This window comes from Eptesicus fuscus, chromosome 11, assembly GCF_027574615.1.
Source record: "Eptesicus fuscus isolate TK198812 chromosome 11, DD_ASM_mEF_20220401, whole genome shotgun sequence".
NCBI lineage: Eukaryota > Metazoa > Chordata > Mammalia > Chiroptera > Vespertilionidae > Eptesicus > Eptesicus fuscus.
In genome coordinates, this window is record NC_072483.1 from 81,572,038 (window position 1) to 81,592,182 (window position 20,145).

General features: G+C 51.5%; 1 protein-coding gene across 5 annotated transcripts in view; it reads right to left on the minus strand.

The window, feature by feature from the left end:
• The window catches only part of NRP2 (neuropilin 2), a 120,528-nt gene that overhangs the window by 73,988 nt on the left and 26,395 nt on the right, over window positions 1-20,145 (minus strand). For all 5 annotated transcript variants that reach the window (XM_008145249.3, XM_008145248.3, XM_008145253.3 and 2 more), the window contains exons 3-5: window positions 8,032-8,213; window positions 1,921-2,151; window positions 714-869 (exon numbers count right to left, since the gene is read on the minus strand). In XM_008145249.3, the coding sequence (XP_008143471.2) occupies window positions 714-869; window positions 1,921-2,151; window positions 8,032-8,213 (569 nt within the window). The remainder of the gene's footprint in view (window positions 1-713; window positions 870-1,920; window positions 2,152-8,031; window positions 8,214-20,145) is intronic.

Here is a 20,145-nt window from a genome sequence, read left to right on the forward strand (position 1 = left end):
GACTTCCCCTGCTCTAACCATCCTTCAAGTGCTCCTTCAGTCCTTAGGCTATCACTTGGGTTTCTAATGGAAAATGGGAGCACCGTTGAAGCACATGCTCAGGAGGAGCAGGTATGAAGATGGAGCTCAGGGCAGGAGACTGGTGGCCCAGAGAGCAAGTCCAGGACCCTGGGCTCAGCTGCACGTTGTGCTAGACACAGTGCCTGGCACGTAGCGGGAGCTCAGACCGCTGTGTGTCCTGGAAGTGTGCAGGGAAGTATGGGATAAGCTCTACCTGGGGCCAGAGATGTTTAACGTCAAAATACATATAGAGAGATTTAAATCCGCTGCTTCTGACTATGGTCACTGAGGCTTGGGGAGGAAGAAAAAGGGTCCCAGACTCAATGTTAGCACAGGGGGAATTTTATACAGATATCCTAACTAACCTCCCTTTTATTTATAGATGAGAAAAACTTGAGATGCTCCTGTAACTTTCCCTGGGAATAACGAATTCTTGGTACACATAACTATTTGTTTCCTTTAAAGAAATGAGCACCCAGATGGACATTTGTTCTGTTTTTATTCATCTTTGCCTAACAGCTCCCGTTCTCTGAACTCAGATGCCTATGCAGGTTCTGCAGAATGCCCGCCAGGCCCCTGGTCTTGGGGAGGTCAGCACGCCCTCCCTCCTCTGAGGAAGGGACAGGACAGAGGTTCCCAACCGGCCAACTCACTCTCTAGCGGTTCTTGGTGGACCAGGTAGTAGCGGGCAGAGAAGCCGTCCTTGGCCACCGCCATGTCCGTGTGAAAGGTCAGAGAGAGGATCCCTGTCGACGAACGTAGTTCAGAGGGTGTTTTGGTCCCGCAGTACTTGCCGATCAGGGGACCCACTGGACACGCAGAACAAAGAGAGGGCAACAGATAGGGAAACGTCAAATGCCATTTTCAGTATGTCCTCCTTCCCCCACAAGCGCAAGTCATTCAATGGGGCCCCGCTTTGTATGCCTTGGCGTAAGAGAACAACCAAAGATATGTTTTAGGGACAATGTCTAACATTTTGCCCGCACAGTAAAGAGTCCCTTCACTGACGCGCCCCATCCTGTGCTCACAGCCTGGGAGATGGGTAGGAAAGGTGTCATTATAACGCCTGCTCTACAGAAGAAAGGACTGAGGCTCCCAGAGGTCACGTGATAGTCGTTATTCAGACAGCAAGGAAATAACAGAGCTCCAGCCCGAGTTTTATGACTAAATTTTGTGTTTTTCTCAGGAAATGAAACTGCTTAGCTGTCGGGTCTCCGTTATGGGGCAAAACACTTCGAATGACTACCCAAGCGAAAGGTTGGGTTCCTCGCTGACACAGACTATTCCCAAGTCTTATGCTGGCCTCTTGCCAAGAAGTACAGGTTCCGGGTTCCTCTTGGCCTTGGGTGCTGTGCCCTTTTGACATCTATGACTATATTAATAATAATGGAATTATAGTAATAATAATGACACCAGCAGCTTATTTATACAGATACGACAGACAGGTTAGTGGCTTGCACAAGGCTGCAGAGCCACTAATAAGCAGAGCGGGATTTACACCTCATCAACCGGCTTGAGAGTCCTATCTGGGCACAGAGGGTGGCCACTGAGTCATTTTCTATGGAAACCCTGACAACATGAAGGAGGAAAGAGCATCGCCGATAGTTTTTCTCATCCTCACCCAAGTATCTCCTCCGTCTCCTCCTATCCTTCTCCAAACCAATGCCTCCAAGCAAGGATTGCCCTCCTGCAATCTCTGAAACCCTCCTTGGTGTAGGATAAGACAAGAACATCATGGTGGGTCCCATACAAACCCTCAGGAGGTTTGAAGTCTCGCTCTCTCTTTTCATTGTTCCTAATGCAATCAGCAGGCCCAGGAGAGGCTCCTGAGGAGTGCCTGGTGACAGCGACAGCACTCACCATGCGGGATGCCGTCCCAGATGTCCAGCCAGTCGTATTTGCAGTCTCCCTCTCCCACCTGCAAGGGGTCGTGCTCCAGGTCAAAGGTCAGAAATTGCAGGACGATCTCCATCTTGGGTTTGGCCAGGATGGTGAAGGTGCAGTCCAAGTTGTGGGGGTACTTCTCGGGGAACCTGGGGGACTCGATGGTCCCGTTGGGGCTGGTGAAGTTTTTCGAACAATCTTCGGAGCCTGCACGTCAAAGAGAACCGTAGCATTAAGAAAGGAGAAGACGATGAACAACATAGACTGATGAACAAGAACAGAACCAGAAACAAGGAGGCATCGATCAGACTATCGATGGGGGGTGGCGGGAGGGGGGAGAGATCAACCAAAGGACTTGTGTGCATGCATATGAGCCTAACCAATGGTTAAGTTCAACAGGGGGTTGGGGCATCCATGGGGAGGGGTGTGGGATGGGAATGGGGGGATGAGGACAAATATGTGACACCTTAATCAATAAAGAAATTAAAAAAAAAAAAAAGAAAGGAGAAGAAGCCTTTCTGAGCTGCCTCTGTTGCCTGAGTTATTGAAATGTCTGGGCCCAAATCCCTACTCATGGGGGGTTTGTTTCCACTGGAGTGGCCCTTGAAGCAACATACTCTTCCCATTCACGTGTCAAGCCCGTGAGCGGGACCCTCTTTAAGAGAGAAATTAAGGAGGCGAGATGGTTTGCTCTACATGTAAGAGTAAGAATAGTAATTGAGGAATTGGGGGTGGGGGGGGAGAAGTGTGTGTGTGTGGAGAGAAAGAGAGAAAGAGAGAGAGAGAGAGAGAGAGAGAGAGAGAGAGAGATTCTCTTGAAAAGAGGAACAGAGACTTCTTTCTCAATTACTCAGCTGCTTGCTCCAGAAATGTAAGTTATTTCAATCCTTAAGGAAGGCTTGCTGATCGCCAGCAGGGCAAACAATGTTACCCCTTATTTATTGCTGACCTCAACACAGCCCCTATTGTACCAGCGCCAAGCGAGTGCCCCCTTCTCCCTCCAAGATCCAAGGTGCCCCAGGGGAGGGGCAAAGGGGAGCTCGGGTCTCATTCATGTCATGACTATATTAAAACGAGCTGCTCTGTAGTGGCCAGACAATGAACAATCGACGTTTGTAGCCGGTGGATCACAGCGGGGCGCTGGGGCTGTGAAAGGCCGCTGGGCAGCAAGTCCCGAAAAATGCGGCCCTGTGCGGCCGCCGGGGAGGCTCCTGGCTCCTTTCTGTGGGGCGGCCTTGCTGTGCTGCTAAAGCGCTCGCGTCTGCTTTCTCGGGACTCAGGGAGGCGTCCTTATTGCATGTGGCACACATTGGCACCCCGGGGCGGGCTGGGCGGGCAGCGGGAGCTGTGACAGGATTCCAGCCACCCTACCCCTAATGCCTCTAGGTGGAGTCACATTCCCAGAGTTCTGTGACGCAGCCTCCATCTGCCAGGAGAGGCCCAGAGACGGCCCAGGACGCTGCAGCCAGGCCCTCGGGACGTGAGCTGCACAGGGCGCCCTCTGAGGCGAGTTAATGCAGCGTGGGTACTGCCGGACAAGTAGAATTGATTTCACGACGTTCTGATTTTAAAATAAAAAAAAAAAAAAAAAGGAAGCAGGATTTATGAGGAGGATAAATAGGCCCTCTAAGCATGAAGAAAAAACACACCCAAATCCTCAATAAAGCAGGTGTTTACTGGCAGGAAGTGTCTCCTGGGAGCCCCCAGAAATACAACTATGGGATGTCAATATGCGGATCCCGGCCTGGGGCGATGTCTTTATCCGCAGCTCCTGCAGAGGCCCCTCCGTGAGCCTCTTTATTGATGATGACTGTCTGGGAAGCAGCAAAGTCTGACTTGGAAAAGGTATCATGCAGATGAGCAGGAAATTCCAACATCGCCACCTACCCAGCACTGAGCTTTGGCAGGTGGGCCCGACACCTGGGGCGAGAGCCAGCCTCTTCAGGACTTGTTGGGGGCTCTCTGCGGGCCACATCTCAGCAGCTCCGCATCCCATCATTCCGGGGCAGGGCAGCCCAATGGGCGGCCAGGGCCAGCGGGAGGAGCTGGATGGCACCCCAGTTTCCTAGCGAGCCCCTGGCGTTGGTTACCGTCTAGCCCTCAGCTCCCAGGCCTCCTCAATGGCCAGATGAGGCGGTTGGGCGAGGCCAGGCCAGCTGGCAGGTCTTGGGGCCGAAGGGAACTTTGAGAAGGCTAGCGCTGTGCGGCCTGCTTCACGCGGGCCACTCAGCCAGGGGAAAGGAGCTCTTCACAGCAGGCATCCAGAGCTGGGAAGGCATCGACCTTCCTTCCAGAGGTGGCTCTACCATCTCTCCCTTCCAAGGCGATGGGAGTCCCCACCCCCGGGAGCGGGGAATTCGTGGTGGGATCTTTCTTTGGTTCCTCCCAACCGTGGGGGAGGCTTCCACAAAGGACACCCAGTAAGCCTGGGGGAGGCCGGGAGAAGGTGAGCTTCTAGAGCCCCCACGGTCTCCAGGTTCTGAGGCCTGCATTTGACGGCACAGAATTTTTCCATCTGACATTCTTATGGAAAAAGAAAAAAGTGTGTGTATCTTTGACATGTGGCTCTACATGGGTTATATCCCCTGCCTTATTTGGAATGAGGTGGACAAACAATTTTATCCTTTTTATGCAGAAAAATCAAACGTACCCATTATAAATCGTGACTTTGTTACAGTGCCTTCTCGTTATTTAAACCGTGGTCAGTGTTGGAAAGCGGGCGGCTGAGTATCAGATGTGGAGCGGAGATCTCAGCACAGGGGGACGATCCCTGACACAAAAGTTGAGCCTTGCAGATAACTGCCTAACCCAAGACCCCTTTTCTGTGATGTGTTCCAGGGTTAGAGGTGAAAGAAAAATATCTCCGGCAACAGATACTCAAGTTCCCGCAGTGCTGAGGTTGTCCATAGGAGCCGGGGGATTTCAGACCAAAAGACTCCGCTATGAAAAATGCCCTCTCCCTGGTTTCCCACCGCACAGTTTACGGTCACCCTGCGAGCGGAAGAAGAATCTGCATGCACAAAGCTATTCACAACATGTGGGCTTTATCCGAAGCTGAGCTTGGCCGGACTACAGAAGGTGCATCCAGTTCTTCAGTCCGGGGAGTGGGGGGAGGGGGCACTCCAGGTTTTCTCTGTCTGTGAGCGACCCCAGAGATTTCAGTTCCCAAAACGTCCCCGGGCACCAGGAAAGTGAACTTGATCTTGAACGTTGGTCCAAAGGAGCACCAGAAAACAAACAAAAAAAAGCCACATTTTCCAGTGATGCAAGTCTCCGATGCTGTATTTTAAGTTATTTTAAAATTCCTTTCTCTGTTCGGCCCAGGGTTTGAGGACTGGGGAGCCTGGGAGTTGACGAGTTGTTTTGGCTTACCCCTTTACATGTGGCTGTCTAGTAATGTACAGACTCCTTTGTAAACCACTTCATTCAGGGCAGACACGCACTCCCACTCCAGCCGCATGGCCCCTGCCTGTACCCAAGTGGCGGGGCGGGGGGGGGGGGGGGGGGTGTCTGTCAGTTTCATTTCGCAGCCGTCTCGCCAGGGCGATGTGCTGGCGAAGCCTTCCAGAGCCGCTCTCTATGGGCATGTGTGTCTGTGTTTACGGTTCCCCCGTCTTTCTCTATGAATCCGACCGGCAAACATAGCTGCGTGTGTTTACACTTCTTCAGAATGTGCACGCGCTTCTTTCATGTTCCGCAGATGATGTCAATGGTGTATTTTCTCTCAAGACTCCCCACGGTGGGTGCAGGGCACGGCGCCTGGAAGAATGTTGACGTTTGCACCCCCACACGTGTACTTGTATGTGCTTTATGCCGAGTTGTCGTTCATGCCCAGAGCTGCTCTTTGGAACGGACATGATGGCAGGTTGCAGTGGCCCCGAGAAACCACTGGGCTCTCGTCTTCTTTCTTATATTTCCCAGAAGCACGGCTGTTGTTGGCGGGGATAGATACCCCCCACTGTAGTCACACCCTTCCTCCTTGTACAGACAACGGCAGTCCTGAAAGCAGGCTGCCCGTGTCTCCACGCCCAAGCCACCCCTCTCGGCGGGCACTCTTGTTTCTAAGAAGTACGCAGACTCGCCGCCTCATTCAAAAAATCCTACCTCAGTCTGTCCTCAACATGGCAATGCTGAGTTCTAATACCCCCCTGTGTTTTCCACTTTTAACACCGTCCCCTTAAATCTGAGTAGAGTTAACATCCACTTTCCCGGGGCTTTCTGGAGAATGTGGCAGCGCCGTGGTGAACTACTGAGTCCGGAGGCATGACACAGAGGTCCTGCTTGAACAGTCCTGCTCATTTTGTTGCGACAGCCCCGTGGCCAGCTCCCTGGAGACCTTGCTTGGAGCTGTTTCCCTCCCACGGCCAGCACAGTGGAGCCGAGTGACAGCTGAGCCCTGGGGACCTTGCTATCGAATAGACTTCCCAGATGCTCCACTTGCCAAGTCACCCGATGGAGCCCTCATTTTCACCACCACAACGTGTCAGTCACACCTTACCTGAGCGCTTACTCATTCTGCCTCGTATTATAGTTCTTCCTCCCACTGACATGTCTATTTACATACATGCATCCAACAATGTGCCTCTGTTGCATGCTGAGGGTCGGCACACCTGTCTCCCTCACTAGAGGCGGGCCAACACTCTTTTATTCCCTTGTCTGCCCTCTCTCCCCACTGCTCCCAGCAGCAATGCTACAATGAGCGTTTCATCAGTGATCGGAGCTTGCCCAGGACTCGGGGACTGTGGATCAAGCGATTCAGGAGCTGCCCACCCGCCTGGAGCCACTGCACACAGACTGTCAGTCCCCGTGACCTTGTGGAGTCAGGCGGGTGATGACCCGCAGCAGATGGCCCTTCTCGGGACTCGTGCCTGCGAGAGTCTGGGCTCCCACTCTGGCTCGACACAGTTCCCTCGGCCCCGCCCCTTCATCAGACTCTCCGTTCTTGTTCTCAGGCAGACAAATTTCACAAATATTTAGACAGAGTGGATATAAAAAGTGCTTTCAGCAGCTACCACTTCCTTTCAAGAACTGTTTAGTGAAAAAGAAAATATATATGAATAGCTCCCCTCACACTGAACTCAACAGGCGCCGGACTTGGGCCTCTCGATGACAAGGCCTCCGCTTTCACCAGCTCCATCCACGAGCTGCGACACTGAGGCTGGTGAGGGGAACCGGCGCCTCCGCTGGGGCGGGAGCCTCGTAGGTGGCAGAGCGGCCGAGGGACAGGGGAGAACTGGGGGATGAGCTTCACTCGGCCTCATGATCATGAGCTCACCTATCGGAGGGCCCGGCACGCTGCTGGGAGAGCAGAAATGGAGATGCTGAGCCAGCGTCTTGGGAATGAAAGTTGGATCTATCCAGGTACGGGCATCAGCGCTGGCCCATGCTCTCAGCAGTCTAAGGGGGAGGTAGTCGAAAGCAAGCAGTCTGCTTGATGTGCATGATCTGTCTTTTTTCTTTTTTATTGCTTTTTCGGGGTCAGCTTCATTGGCATTTAGGAAGTGGGGGTTCGATGGGTAGAGGTGGTAAAGTGGATCAGCGAGGGGAATCTCTGGGAGCCATAACTGAGTTTCAAAGCTACTGTCTGACCCCAGTGGGAGGGCGTAGGTCACACTGAGATCTTTAGAGACTCTACACAATACAAAGATTATGTCCTCCTGTCCCGTGTAATTCCAAATACAGGCAACATTAAACCGTGAAGTAATTAGGAGGAAGGTCAACCGAGTTTCGCCTTTTCCCATGAAGATTACTGTGATTTTTAAAAAACACAAGAATTAGATTCGTCCCAACAGTGGTTTTCTATTGAACTGGTGCCCCTTCTCTCTCGGTGACACAAACAAAGCTTGTCGGCCCGTCGGGCATCACCCAGCACATCGCCCTTGCAAGTTGGATGATAACTATAACTGGCTTCCATCTTGGTCTGTCTCCAGGCCTGCCTGAACCTCTCCTCCCTCCATCAACCTGTCTATGCGCACACGACTATGACACAGTTCCCGTAGGCAGTGCCCCACAGCCAGACACAGAGGGTGGTGCCCCCTCTTCTCTTAGCTGCCCAGGTCCTGGCTTCCCACCCAGGACCACACTCACCTGTCTTGAAGATCTCGTAGCGCAGGGAGAAGCCGGCACCCTGCCGGGCGTAGTCGGAGGTGAACTTGATGAAGAGCACGGAGCCCGAGGAGATGATGGTGGGCGGAGCGATGTTCCCACAGTGCTTCCCCAGGAGGTCTGAAGACTCACTGTCCCCATCCCGGATCTCGATGAAGTCATACCTGGGTGAGGAGGGCGCGAAGGGGCACAGGTGAGAAAAGACCACTTGAAGGAGACGAAAAGGACCCCTTGTCTCACTCCAGCTCATGTGCTCTCTCTCCATTCGTTTCCAGACACTCAGGTGTTTCGGATCGCTCAAACAAGGCCACTTAACGTTTGCTTGCAGAGTGTCACACACACACACAGGAAGTTGCCTTGCTTTACTAAAGCCACAGAGAATGAGCACCTCGGCCGATGGCGAGGTTTTAAGGCCTTATCTCTTGCCCACATATGAGCAGTAGCATCAGTCTATCAAATATCTAAAAAAAACCATTTTTTTCTTCCTTCCGTAGAAGCATTTTTATTTCCATTAATGATCTTTCTGCCTCTTGGTCGTTGCCTCTTAGCTCTGTATCACTGCAAGTTGCTTAACCCATTTGAGCATCCATTTCTTCCTCTGGAAGATGGGGATAAAAACACCCACCTCAGGGGGTTGGGAGAGAGATGGAATGAAAAAATCATATGCGAGGTGCTAGGCACCGAGCCAGGCACACTGGGGATGTTTCAGAGATATTTTCATTTTCCTGCTCCCCCCCCCACATTTAGGTTTTCTCCTGGGTCCTCCCTCTTCTCTTCTCTTTACTTATTCATGACAAAGACTCCCCAAACGTGGGCCACCTCCCTCCCTGAGATGACTCTGCAAAGTTCACATCAGCAACGTCTGGCCAACAACATATTTTTAAAAGGAATCAGCATCACGTTAGATAAGGCCATAAAAACCTTTCTCCCAACGCAGGGGGTGAGTCCCCAGGGACCAGCCTCTCTGAGCACGTAACTCCTAGCCTCAGCAAGAGGCAGAGGGGCCGCCCGCCCTCCCCCACCGAGGCCTGAGCTCATTTCAAACGATCCAACTGCCCGGCGGGGAAAGACACCTCGAAGCCATCCTTGGCTGGGCTGTGCGATGGCATTTACATCCTGCGACACTTTATCTGCACAGACACACCCCCTCGGCCTTGCTGTGTGCTCTGGCAATCACTGTGCCCTCCCTGGGTTCCTGCTCTGGGGTCCCAATGCCGAGGTGGGACATTTCCCTACCAGCTCCCTTCCAACGGCTGGTCACGGCACCGTTATTTACTGAAAACCATCATCTCCCTCTCCACCCCTCTGTCTTTACTTGGCATCAACCTGCTAAACCAACACAGGAGAAATCTCTTTCCGTTAAAAAGAGGGTCTGGCCTGGCCAGTGTTGCTCAGTGGTTGAGCGTTGATTCCCAGTCAGGGCACATGCGTGTGTCGTGGGCTCGGTCCCTGGATCCCTCTCCCTTCCTCTTTCTCTAAAAGTCAATAAAAATTTATTTTTTATTTTTTTAAAAAAAGAGGGTTTGGAAAGGCTACCCTCCCTGGATGTGCCTGCCACACACCCAGGGTCTGTGGGAGCTGGCTGCCTGCAGAAGTGGCTTCTTGGAGCCAGAGTGGCCTGAGGCCCCACTCCAGCCCCTGAGAGTCGCCTTTCAGGTTGCTCGCATATTCAGGTTGCTCAGGTTGCTCGGACACTTCCAGATCACTAGGCCCGAGAAGGAAGTGGAAGGTGTGGATCAGGATTCCTTCATTCGCTGATCCCAGAGACCTGGAATCCCGCAGTGAAAAGACTCACGGAAGCGGGTTCGAGTCTGGCGTTTCCGCCAGGAGCTGTGGAGGATGGCCACAGTCAGGGAAGGCCGTGGGGCTGGGGCATTGTGTAGGTCTGGGATTTCACTGTGGGAGATGGTGCCGACTTTGAAAACATGCTTCCTCTCTTCCGAAACAAAAGTGAAAAGACACTTAGTTGGTCCTCAGAGGAAATCCCCCAAACTTTCTGGAAAATCCCTCCTGACTATTTCCACACCGAGGTAAGTGCTTCGGGCCAGTCCCGCCCAGTGAGTAATGGGATGCCCGCCAGCTCGCACGGTGGTGGAGAAGCCACGCGGACTCCTTAAGCAGACATTCCCTGGCCACCTGGACTAGCCAAAGTGTGGCTCCCGGAGAGAAAGAGCCCTCCCTTCACCCCAGAAGGGACACAGCTCAGCCTAATGAACTGGGTGCCCTCAGGCAAGTCACTTAACCCTCTGAGCCTCAGAAACAGAGAAAATAAAAGTAAAATAGGGACATTAGACCCTTTCTCCTAGGGTTGCTGTGAGATGTCAGTGGCCAACGTGATGCATACACAGTGTCGGTACACAGCCTGGCAGTTAGTATGCGCTTCATAAACGCTCACTGTGACCTGCTGTCCCCACGCCCATTTCACAGGTGAAGAGGCCGAGGCTGGAGTGGCAGCGACTTTCCCTGAGAGGCAGAGTGAGGAAGGACAGGGTAGGAGGAGCAGGAAGGCACACCTGTTCAAACATTTTGGAGGGCATCTTGGCAAAAATGTGACGAGAGGTAACATGTACATACCCTTTACTCCAGCAATCCCACGGCTGGGAATTTTTCCTAAGAAAATAACCAGGCAACTGTGCAAAGAGGTATATGAATCTGTGTGGGTGGACATAGAAGCAGCAGCACACAAGAAGTGGAAAGATGCTATGTTTATAACAGCATCGTGTCGGAATGCCCACATCACAGGTCCATCCGTGTTGGCATACGATAGATAAAATGGAATACTCCGCTGCTCTAGAAGATAGTGCTGCAGGTCTAGATGCTTTGTTTATGGAAAAAAATGTTCATGATATATTGTTCAGTTGAAAAACATAGATATTTTTACAAGTATGTTTTAAAACGTGTGTGTTTACATGTGCATATATATTTTTTTTCTTGCATACACATACAGAAAAAAAAGCCTAAAAGAGTGCATACTAAAATATTAACAGTGGGGCCTTGACCGGTTCGGCTCAGTGGATGGAGCGTCGGCCTTCGGACTGAAGGGTCCCGGGTTCGATTCCGGTCAAGGGCATGTACCTTGGTTGCAGGCACATCCCAGGTAGGGGGTGTGCAGGAGGCAGCTGACGGATGTTTCTCTCTCATCGATGTTTCTAACTCTCTATCACTCTCCCTTCCTCTCTGTAAAAAAAAAATCAATAAAATATATATTTTAAAAAATAAAAAAATAAAAAATAAATAAAATAAAATATTAACAGTGGGGAGATAGATGAGTGGTGGGATAATTGGGAATTTTGACTTTCTTCTTTGTTCTCTTCTATTATGTGAATTGTTTACAATAAGTCTACATTTCTCTAATAAGCCTACGTTTCTCTAATAAGCCACAAAGATATAAAATAAAACAACTTCCATTAAGAGTTGTTTTCCAAGTAGAAGCGCTGGGAAACATAACCCAGCTTTCACAACTTAGCAGATAAAAAATAAATATCACCATCACCACCCATCTCACAGACTCACTGTGAGGACAAACTAAGACACAGCCTGTGGGGGCACCTACCACAGAGCCAGGGACAGGGCCCCCACTCAACAAATACTAACTACATTTCTGTGAAGACCACAGGATAGCTCTAGTGGCTGTGGTGCCACTTCCTCCAGGAACAGGAAGGACAGAGAGAGGCCCCGGCACCCACCAGCTCCTCTGTCAGAAGGGGGAGGGTTTTGTCTGGTTGCCTGATCACCCCTGGACCAACTGAAGGGATCAGCAGAATCAGGGGTGAAGCAGGGCTGCCCAACCAATGCCACAGCTACCTGCTGGCCTCAATGTCCTCAATGGATATACAGGCCCAAACCCTTCCGTGTAACGCTGACAGCTACAAATACAGCCTTACATTCCCACGTGCACACAGAGTGAAGAGATACACCTTGGGAAAAAGTTTTCCCATCACTCCATCGCATTATACATTTTCTCTCTTGAGCTGGTTATTTAAAGGAGCCCTCGGCTACATCCTTTTGTGAGGCAAATAATCCGCCCTTACTTGAACTTCTGGGAAAAGCTGTTTTTTCCCATCAGGTTTGCTTGAGGGAAAAGCTACCTGGCGTTGTACTTTGTGGTGGACTCTCCCTCCCTCCGGTGTCCGGGTTCTGCCCTGCGGACAAGCCCCAGTCAACCACCAGGGCGGTGGCTGGGCTTTTTGTAGACAAGACCCACTCCAAATGACACGCTGACACCACACAGAATGTCTCAGTTGCCTCCTGTGGGACTGACTCATTTGGGGAAATTTTTTATTAGGGATTTGCCACAGCTGGAGTAAATCTCAGAAATTTCGTGTTGTCAGGTTCGTGTGAGAAAGCTCGCAGAAGGACGTCTGTGGCCTTGGGATAAAGATGACTCAGCGTCCAGCATCTAGGATCCAGTGTTTGTTTGGTGAAGGAATCGGGGGTACAGCGTGGGGCTCAACCCCCAACCCCCAAACAGTCCAGTAAGGGCATGGAAATCTTGACAGTGGAATTAATTTTTTGTTGTTGTTGTTAATCCTCACCCAAAGATATTTTTCCATTGATTTTTAGAGAGAGTGGAAAGGAGGGAGAGAGACACAGAGAGAGAAACATTGATGTGAGAGAGACACATTGATTGGTTGCCTCCCACAGGCGCCCCAACCGGGGCCAGGGATTGCACCTACAACTGAGGTACGTGTCCTTGCCCGAATTGAACCCAGGACCCTGCAGTCTACAGGCAGATACTCTATCCAGGAGCCAAAACGGCCAGGGTGACAGTGGAATTAATTTAAGAGTCCACGGGAGAGACATGGAAAAGCAACAGTCTCGTCTCTTCCTCACCTCACTTGGCCAACATGAGGAAGGCTCTCTGGTCTCCACGACCCTGTCCACGCTCCCCACTTCCCGGCAGGCCCCCTAAGGCTGGGCAGCAGGATGACGCCCAGCCCCTTCCGGAGCCTGCCTTTGTGAGGGGATTTCTATGTCACAGTGAGTACCTGCGGGCTCCGAGGAAAAATGCTGTGCCCACCCTCTGGGATTTAGGTCTACACATCGGCACACCTGTGCCCACCCAAGTCCTGAAGCCATAACCTTTGCCTCCCAGGCAATGCCTCCTCTTTCACGCTACTTGTATCATCCAACGTTTAAGACCTCACACTTGGGACATGGCATGCTTGTTCCCGCCTCGGGCCTTTGCACTTGTTCTTCCTCTGCCTGCAATACCATTACCTTTCTCTATTGGCTGGTACCTTCTCATCCTTCGAAGTGCAAAAGCCACCTCTTCCGGGGAGCCTGCCCTGACCACCCTGTTTCAGAGGACATGCCCTCATTCTCTACCTCTCCACCCTCTTATCGCCTGTACAGCTATCACTGCTACAGGAGAGGAGAGGGCCTCATCTCCCCCGAATGCTGTGGGAGTGGTAAAGGTCTTGTCAATATATTTGTTTGTTCAGAATCCGTGTCCTGCACCAGGCAGTTTGCACCCAGAGGGCAAGGGCCTTGCCTTTTCGCTGCTGCATTTGTAATACTCGTTTGGTGCACTGCACACAGGAGGGCTTCCTAACCTACTGTTGAGTGAATAAATGAGGAGCTTGAGGTTGGCACTCCGTGTTCAGAAGAATGAACTCTGATGACACCTTCCGAGGAACTGAGTATGTTTGGTCCATCTTACCCTCTTTCCTTTGTGTTCCGACACAATCAATCCCTGAGTTATTCTGGTTGTACCTGGAAACCAGAAGGCTGCCTTGCGACTCAAAAACACGAAATACAACATTTTGAGTGGAAGAAACATCTCAAATCACGCTGACAGCACGTTCACTATTAGCGGCAAACAAATCAGCTATAATTAAAATGCTGTCAAAGTGATTTGAGATTTTCTCACACTTTCAAAGTTCCATATTCCATGAGTCGATTATCCAGGCCAGAGGATTTGTCACCTCCTGGAGTGCCTCTCTTCCAGGAAGCTCAGAGACACCTACCAGCACTGTCTTACTCATCCTTACGTGAGATCCTGCAGGGAAGTCCGGCCTGTGTCGCTCAGTAGTTGAGCATCGGCCTAGGAACCAGGAGGTCACAGTTCGATTCCCGGTCAGGGCACGTGCCTGGGTTGCGGGCTTGATCCCCAGTAGGGGACGTGCAGGAGGCAGCCAATCAATGATTCTCTCTCATCATTGATGCTTCTATCTCTATCTCCCTCTCCCTTCCTTTCTGAAATATATATATATGCCTTCAGGGAAAAGAGGAGGAAAAACAACGGTCCTGTACAACTTCACAAAGAAGCAGCTGCTGAGACGCAGAGGCTGCGGGGCAGGTCTGCGCAGCGTGCAGTCTCTGGTTACCGCAGGCCCAAAGCCAGGCGCCGGCTTCTCAGGGTCAGTAGGCACATCCCGCCTTCAGGAAGAAATCAGCCTGCCATCAGGTGGGGTCTTGTAAGGAAGCACATCTCCTTTCCTGGACTGTCTCCCTGTCATTGGTCCCACCCATGAGATGGGAAGAGCTCCCATTTACTGAGCACTTACTGTGGGCGAGGCCCTCCGTTTAGGTACTACTACATCTGAACCTCATTTAATATACACACCATGCCCTGTTCCAATTGCCATCCATTTGCAGATGCTGACACTGAGGCTCAGAGAGGTTAAGTGGCCTGCCCAAAGTCATGTGACAAGGAAAGGTCAGAGGCAGGCTTTGAACCCAGGCAGTCTCACTCCAGGGCACAGACCTCCTGCCCTGCCGCCCCTCCTCCCCGCCACTCACCCCGTCCCTTTGCCTCGATGTTGAATGAGTATCTGAGAGCAGAGGGAATGCCAGATTGCTAAAGCACAAGAATATTAGGAGGCACCAGGGGTAAAGAAACAGCTTGGTCTCAGTTAGAGACTTAACAGAATCTTGCTCTTTTTATTTAGCTGTTTTGTTTAAACAAAGCCTATAGGACTTGCCAAAATTAATAGACAAATCACCAATGGAGGCAGTGAGCAAGCAGCTTTACAATTCATGGTTTCAAGGCTCAACCCAGTAGACATCTAGCATGTAAGTGTTCAGATGGGATAACATATTAATCTTTGAAAGTGAAGTATTTTTATATGCACATATACACCCATATGTGAACATATGGTCCATCGAGTGAGCAGATAGTATCCTGTGTATTTATAAGCTCTTGAAGTATGATCTAGAGCACATACTCTGAAGCCCGTGGCTTTTCAGTGGGGTCCACGGATGAGTTTCTGTAGACGGGGAACCCCTATAAACATATGCAGAAATTTTGTGTGTTTGTGTATATGCACATTTTCATAGAAAAGGGATCTGTGACAAAAAAAAAAAAAAATTCTTAAATGACTCCTTCACGGAAACATATCTGTCCACAAAGCTGTGTGTACTCTGGGAAGTAAAGCACATGGGCTCTGTAGACGTGTGGTTGGCAGTTAGAGCAAGGACATGGGCCAGGTGCCGAAGGTCAGCAGGGTGGAAAGCCCTGGGTGCCTAGCAATGGGTGATCCTGTAGTATGGGACCTCGCCCCAGGGTGACCTTCCCTCCCCAGTTTGGACCCCTGACCTTTCCTCCCTAGAGATAACATCTAGGCCTCAGCTGTATTTCAAATCCAGGCCCAGAAAAGCAACAAAACCAGCCACAGCTGATATCAGGACCAGCTGCATTGAATAATGACCCCCTACCCTGGAGTCAGCCAATCCATTAGTGGAGACCCAGAGACCCTGAATGGACATACCTGGAAGACTACTGAATATTCTATTAAGATCTTCCTCTGGGACCTCCCCCAAAATCTCCGCCCTTAAAACTCTTAGGACGGAGAACCCAGTGCACTCTCCCTCCCAGGAGCAAGCCCGGCCTCTGGCTTTTCCCCTCCCCTCCCTGCCCCAGGCATGTTATGTTAGCTTCCTCACTCCCAAGCTCCAAGAGCCCCTTCCTTTACCTCCATGATGTAACTAATTTCCTAAGCCCATTTCTTCCACCTCTGTGATTTACTAAGTAAATGTTCTCTGACAGTTTGGGTTTTGGCTCTGAAGTCTTTCCTAGCCCCGTGGTCGGCAAACTGCAGCTCGCGAGCCACATGCGGCTCTTTGGCCCCTTGAGTGTGGCTCTTCCACAAAATACCACGGCCTGGCGAGTCTATTTTGAAGAAGTGGCGTTAGAAGAAGTTTAAGTTTAAAAAATTTGTCTCTCAAAAGAAATTTCAATCGTTGTACTGCTGATATTTGGCTCTGTTGACTAACGAGTTTGCCGACCACTGTCCTAGCCAGAGCCCAAGTACCGAGGTTCGGTCTGACCCCACTGTCAGACACCTGGTGCCTTTATCACCCACCGCCTACAACAGACAGACCCATCTCGTTTCTGGCTCCCGTTAGTGACAGGTCTGCAGGCAATGCATTTATTTTTATTTTGCCTGAGTCTCAGTTTCTTCATCCATACAATGGGAATAATAACACAGTGGTCGGCAAACTCACTAGTCAACAGAGCCAAATATCAACAGTACAACGATTGAAATTTCTTTTGAGAGCCGAAAACCGACTTCTGCGCATGGGCCACGACGTTTCAATCGCACTGTACGTGCGCGCCCGCATGAGGTATTTTGTGGAAGAGCCACACTCAAGGGGCCAAAGAGCCGCATGTGGCTCGCGAGCCGCAGTTTGCCGACCACTGTAATGACAGTCTCCACCTCCATTGTTGGAAAGATTGCAAAGACACATACCAGCCCAGCACAATGCTAGATGCCTTAGGCTTAGAACGCGCGGAGGAGACATTGACTGTTTCTATTATTACCCGTGTTTCACACAGTAGGACGATGGACTTGGGGGAGCGCAGTTACATACACACATTGCTTTGCAAACCAAACAGACATGTGATGATGAAATGAAAAATCATAAAGCTAGAGTCTCAATGCCCCACAACTTAGGTGCTGGGAGGGTGGTTTCTTAAAATTCCTTCTCCTGTATAAATCCGCCAGCGGTGCTTCAGTCACTTGAGTTTTTGAGATTTCATCTCAACCTCCTGTTCTGGACCCCGGCCCTGGAACCAGCCTGCAAGGCTGGGTTCAAAGCCACCCGTCCCCCCATTTGCTGGGTTCAGAACAGCAAGGCACTCAACTTCCCTCAAGCTGGAGAGCTAACGCCCATGGATAGCTCAGCACAGTGCCTGGCCTGGCACGCAGTAGGTGCTCAATAAGTCGACGTCGGTTGTTAATTGCTCCTGCTGCTGCTATTATTATTATTATTATTAGTTATCTAACTTATTATTATCATTTGCTATCTAACTCCAAGGACTCAGTGCCAAGACTCTCCGTTTGTTTGTAGGTTTGCACTGGTGCCAGTTGCTTTTATAATAGTGGCCGTTTGCAGTTCCGTTTTCTGCCTTCATTTCTCCCCACCACACATCTCTGATATTTTGAGCGTTTTCACAGTCCCCTCCCAGCCAGGGCCACCACAGCTCTCGAGAAGGGAGGAAATCTGACCCCCAGCAAAGGAAGTGTGCAAAGAGAACAACCCAAAACAAACTGAAGGAATTATTCCAAAAAACCTTGAAGGCAAGAATATGGAAACGACAACTAACATCTATTTATAATTGCGGGTTGTTTTCCTGCAGAGGCCCTGGGATGATGGAGAGGGCCCCGCCGACCTCATTGTTCCTGACGGAGCGCGCTGCCAAGAACGCCTCCCACCGTGAGGAAGGAGGCCGCTCCAGACAGGGTGTCAGATAAGTGTCACTGCAGATGAGCTTGCAGGGAACTCAGGGCACACAACAAGGCCTCCCCCACCGCTCCCCTGACCCTCTGGCCGCTTCCCCCACTGACCTGGCTCCCCAGCACGACATTCCTGAGGCCACGTGGCCGCAAACCTGCTCCGCTCCTGGACCAGCAGGCCCTCAGGAGGCCACAGGCAGGACGTGTTTGCTTACATAAGAAATGGTTTTCTAGGCAGCTGGTGGCAATGGGAAGTTTAAGGCCTCGGGGGAGAATGTTTGCAGGGTGGCTGCCGGCTCTCTCTTTTTTCTGTCTGCTGTGCACGTCTAGAAAGTCCTCGCCCGCGGCAGGGAGCCTGCCCAGCCCCTGGCCAGTACCCTGTGAGGACACCAGGGAGGTAAGCAGGGCAGAACAGCCCACAGTTTATGTTCATTCACCAGCAAGCTGGCGCTCAACTCGAAGGTGAAACCCAACAGGGCCAGAGACTCCTTACACTGCCCCAGCTGGCCTGGATCAATGAAGCTCACCTGCCTCAGTTTACCTGACCTCATAAATGGGAACAGGGATCATGGCCCTTGGGGTGAACGGAAGGGGCAGAAAGTGATTGGCATCCAGGTAGGGGAGATAGGAGCACATCACCCGGCCTGGTGTGCGGGCAGCCCCCTGCACTTGGCCGGGGGAATGGTTCCCTCCGGGACAGGTGCTCACTAACCCTCCTCCCAGAGGGTCTAATCGCGAGAGTGAATCAGGACCTGCCCATCTGTCCGAAAGTGGGAGCCTGCGGGGAACGCGGTGTGCTGGGCCTGAGGGAATCAACCATGGCACCGGAGAAGTCCTTTATGGTTTTCCTGGGCTTTAGGCTCCCAGTCTTTCTTCTTCCCCCCATTGCTGGCATCCAGGCTCCCTGACAAAGCATGGAAAACATGAACCTTGTCTGAAAGACGTGCCATGCAGAAATCCAAGCAGGGGACGATTTGGGAGGAGGTGGCAGGTGCGCTGGGCCCTGTCCTTGCATTTCATTCACTCGGTGCTCAGGTTACAGAGCTCAGAGCCTCTCCTGGCTTCAGGGGCAAAGCTGTCATTTCGGTGCAAAAGGCACCACAGGTGGGGCGTGGAAGTGATGGCCACAGTGACGTCCAGCAGGAAGGGCTGCGGCCACGCCAGGGTGGAGATTCTGAATACAGCACTCAGCCAGCCAGCTGGAACTGCTTCCGCCTCTCCAACAGCAACTCGATCACTGCGATTTCTTCAATGGCCGCGTCCTGCAGGCACCTGGCTGAGCTTGGAGCAAAAGCAGCCCTGTCCACCCAGTGCATGCTAAAGCACTCGCCTCTGCCAATGAAAAAAAGTGGGTGGGACCCAGCCAGTGTGGCTCAGTGGTTGAGGTCACCGTTCGATTCCCGGTTGGAGCGCATGCCCAAGTTTCGGACTCAGTCCCCAGTAGGGGCCTGCAGGAGGTGGCTCATCAATGCTTCTCTCTCTCATTGATGTTTCTATCTCTCTATCCCTCTTCCTTCCTCTCTCTCTCAAATCAAAAAGAACATTGGGGGGGGGGGGGGGGGGAGGCGGGGGAGGAGGTGAGGAAAGAAAGAACTGGGTGGAAGCAGCCGATGTTCTGAATGTTGGATGCTCCTGGCTGGAGGCTCCATAAGACCAGGAGGAAATATGTCCAGAAAGGACACCAGCTTCTACAAGAAAGGGAACCAGATTGCAGGAAGTCTCCTCACAGGATGGGAACCGTGTGAGTCAGACCTTGGAGGGCCTTTCTTTATGCCACAGCCACAGTGTGCTGTTGGCTTTGTGCACAGAACTGCTGGCTGGCTGGCCGGCCACAGGAGATCAGGGCCCTGGTGGGCAGTAGAGAAGGCGCCCCCACAAGAGGAGTCATTACCCCAACACTCAGCCCAGCAGCCTGCCCTGAGGCTTGGTCTAGATCCAGTGTCTGCTTGCATCTCAGTTTCCCAGCAGATAAGAAAAAAATAAGAATACTCTCTTGCCCTCCTACCACTCTCAAAGGGATGACACATCGACAAATCACTTTGAACTTTTAGATGAAAGGTGCTCTCTATAAACCTGAGGCCTCATCAACTGTAATTGTTACGGTAATTATTTTAATGATAATAATGATGATAATGGGAGGAGGGGGTGGGGCGGGGAGGAAACCTCCTGCCTTGAGACAAAGGAAAACTCTTCCATGGAAACCCACATCAGGATTCCTCCAGCTCCCAGCACTCAGCCATCTCCTTCACACTGCCCATTCCTGGGCTGAAATATTATTTCCTCTTTCCCTCCCAATAAAACAATGATTTGTTCCACCGTTTTCCCTCTCGCTCACTCCGGTGCGCCTGGCTTCGCCCTGACAGCTCAGCCATGGACTGTTTACACGTCTCGCTCACCCTCCAACACTCTGGTTCGG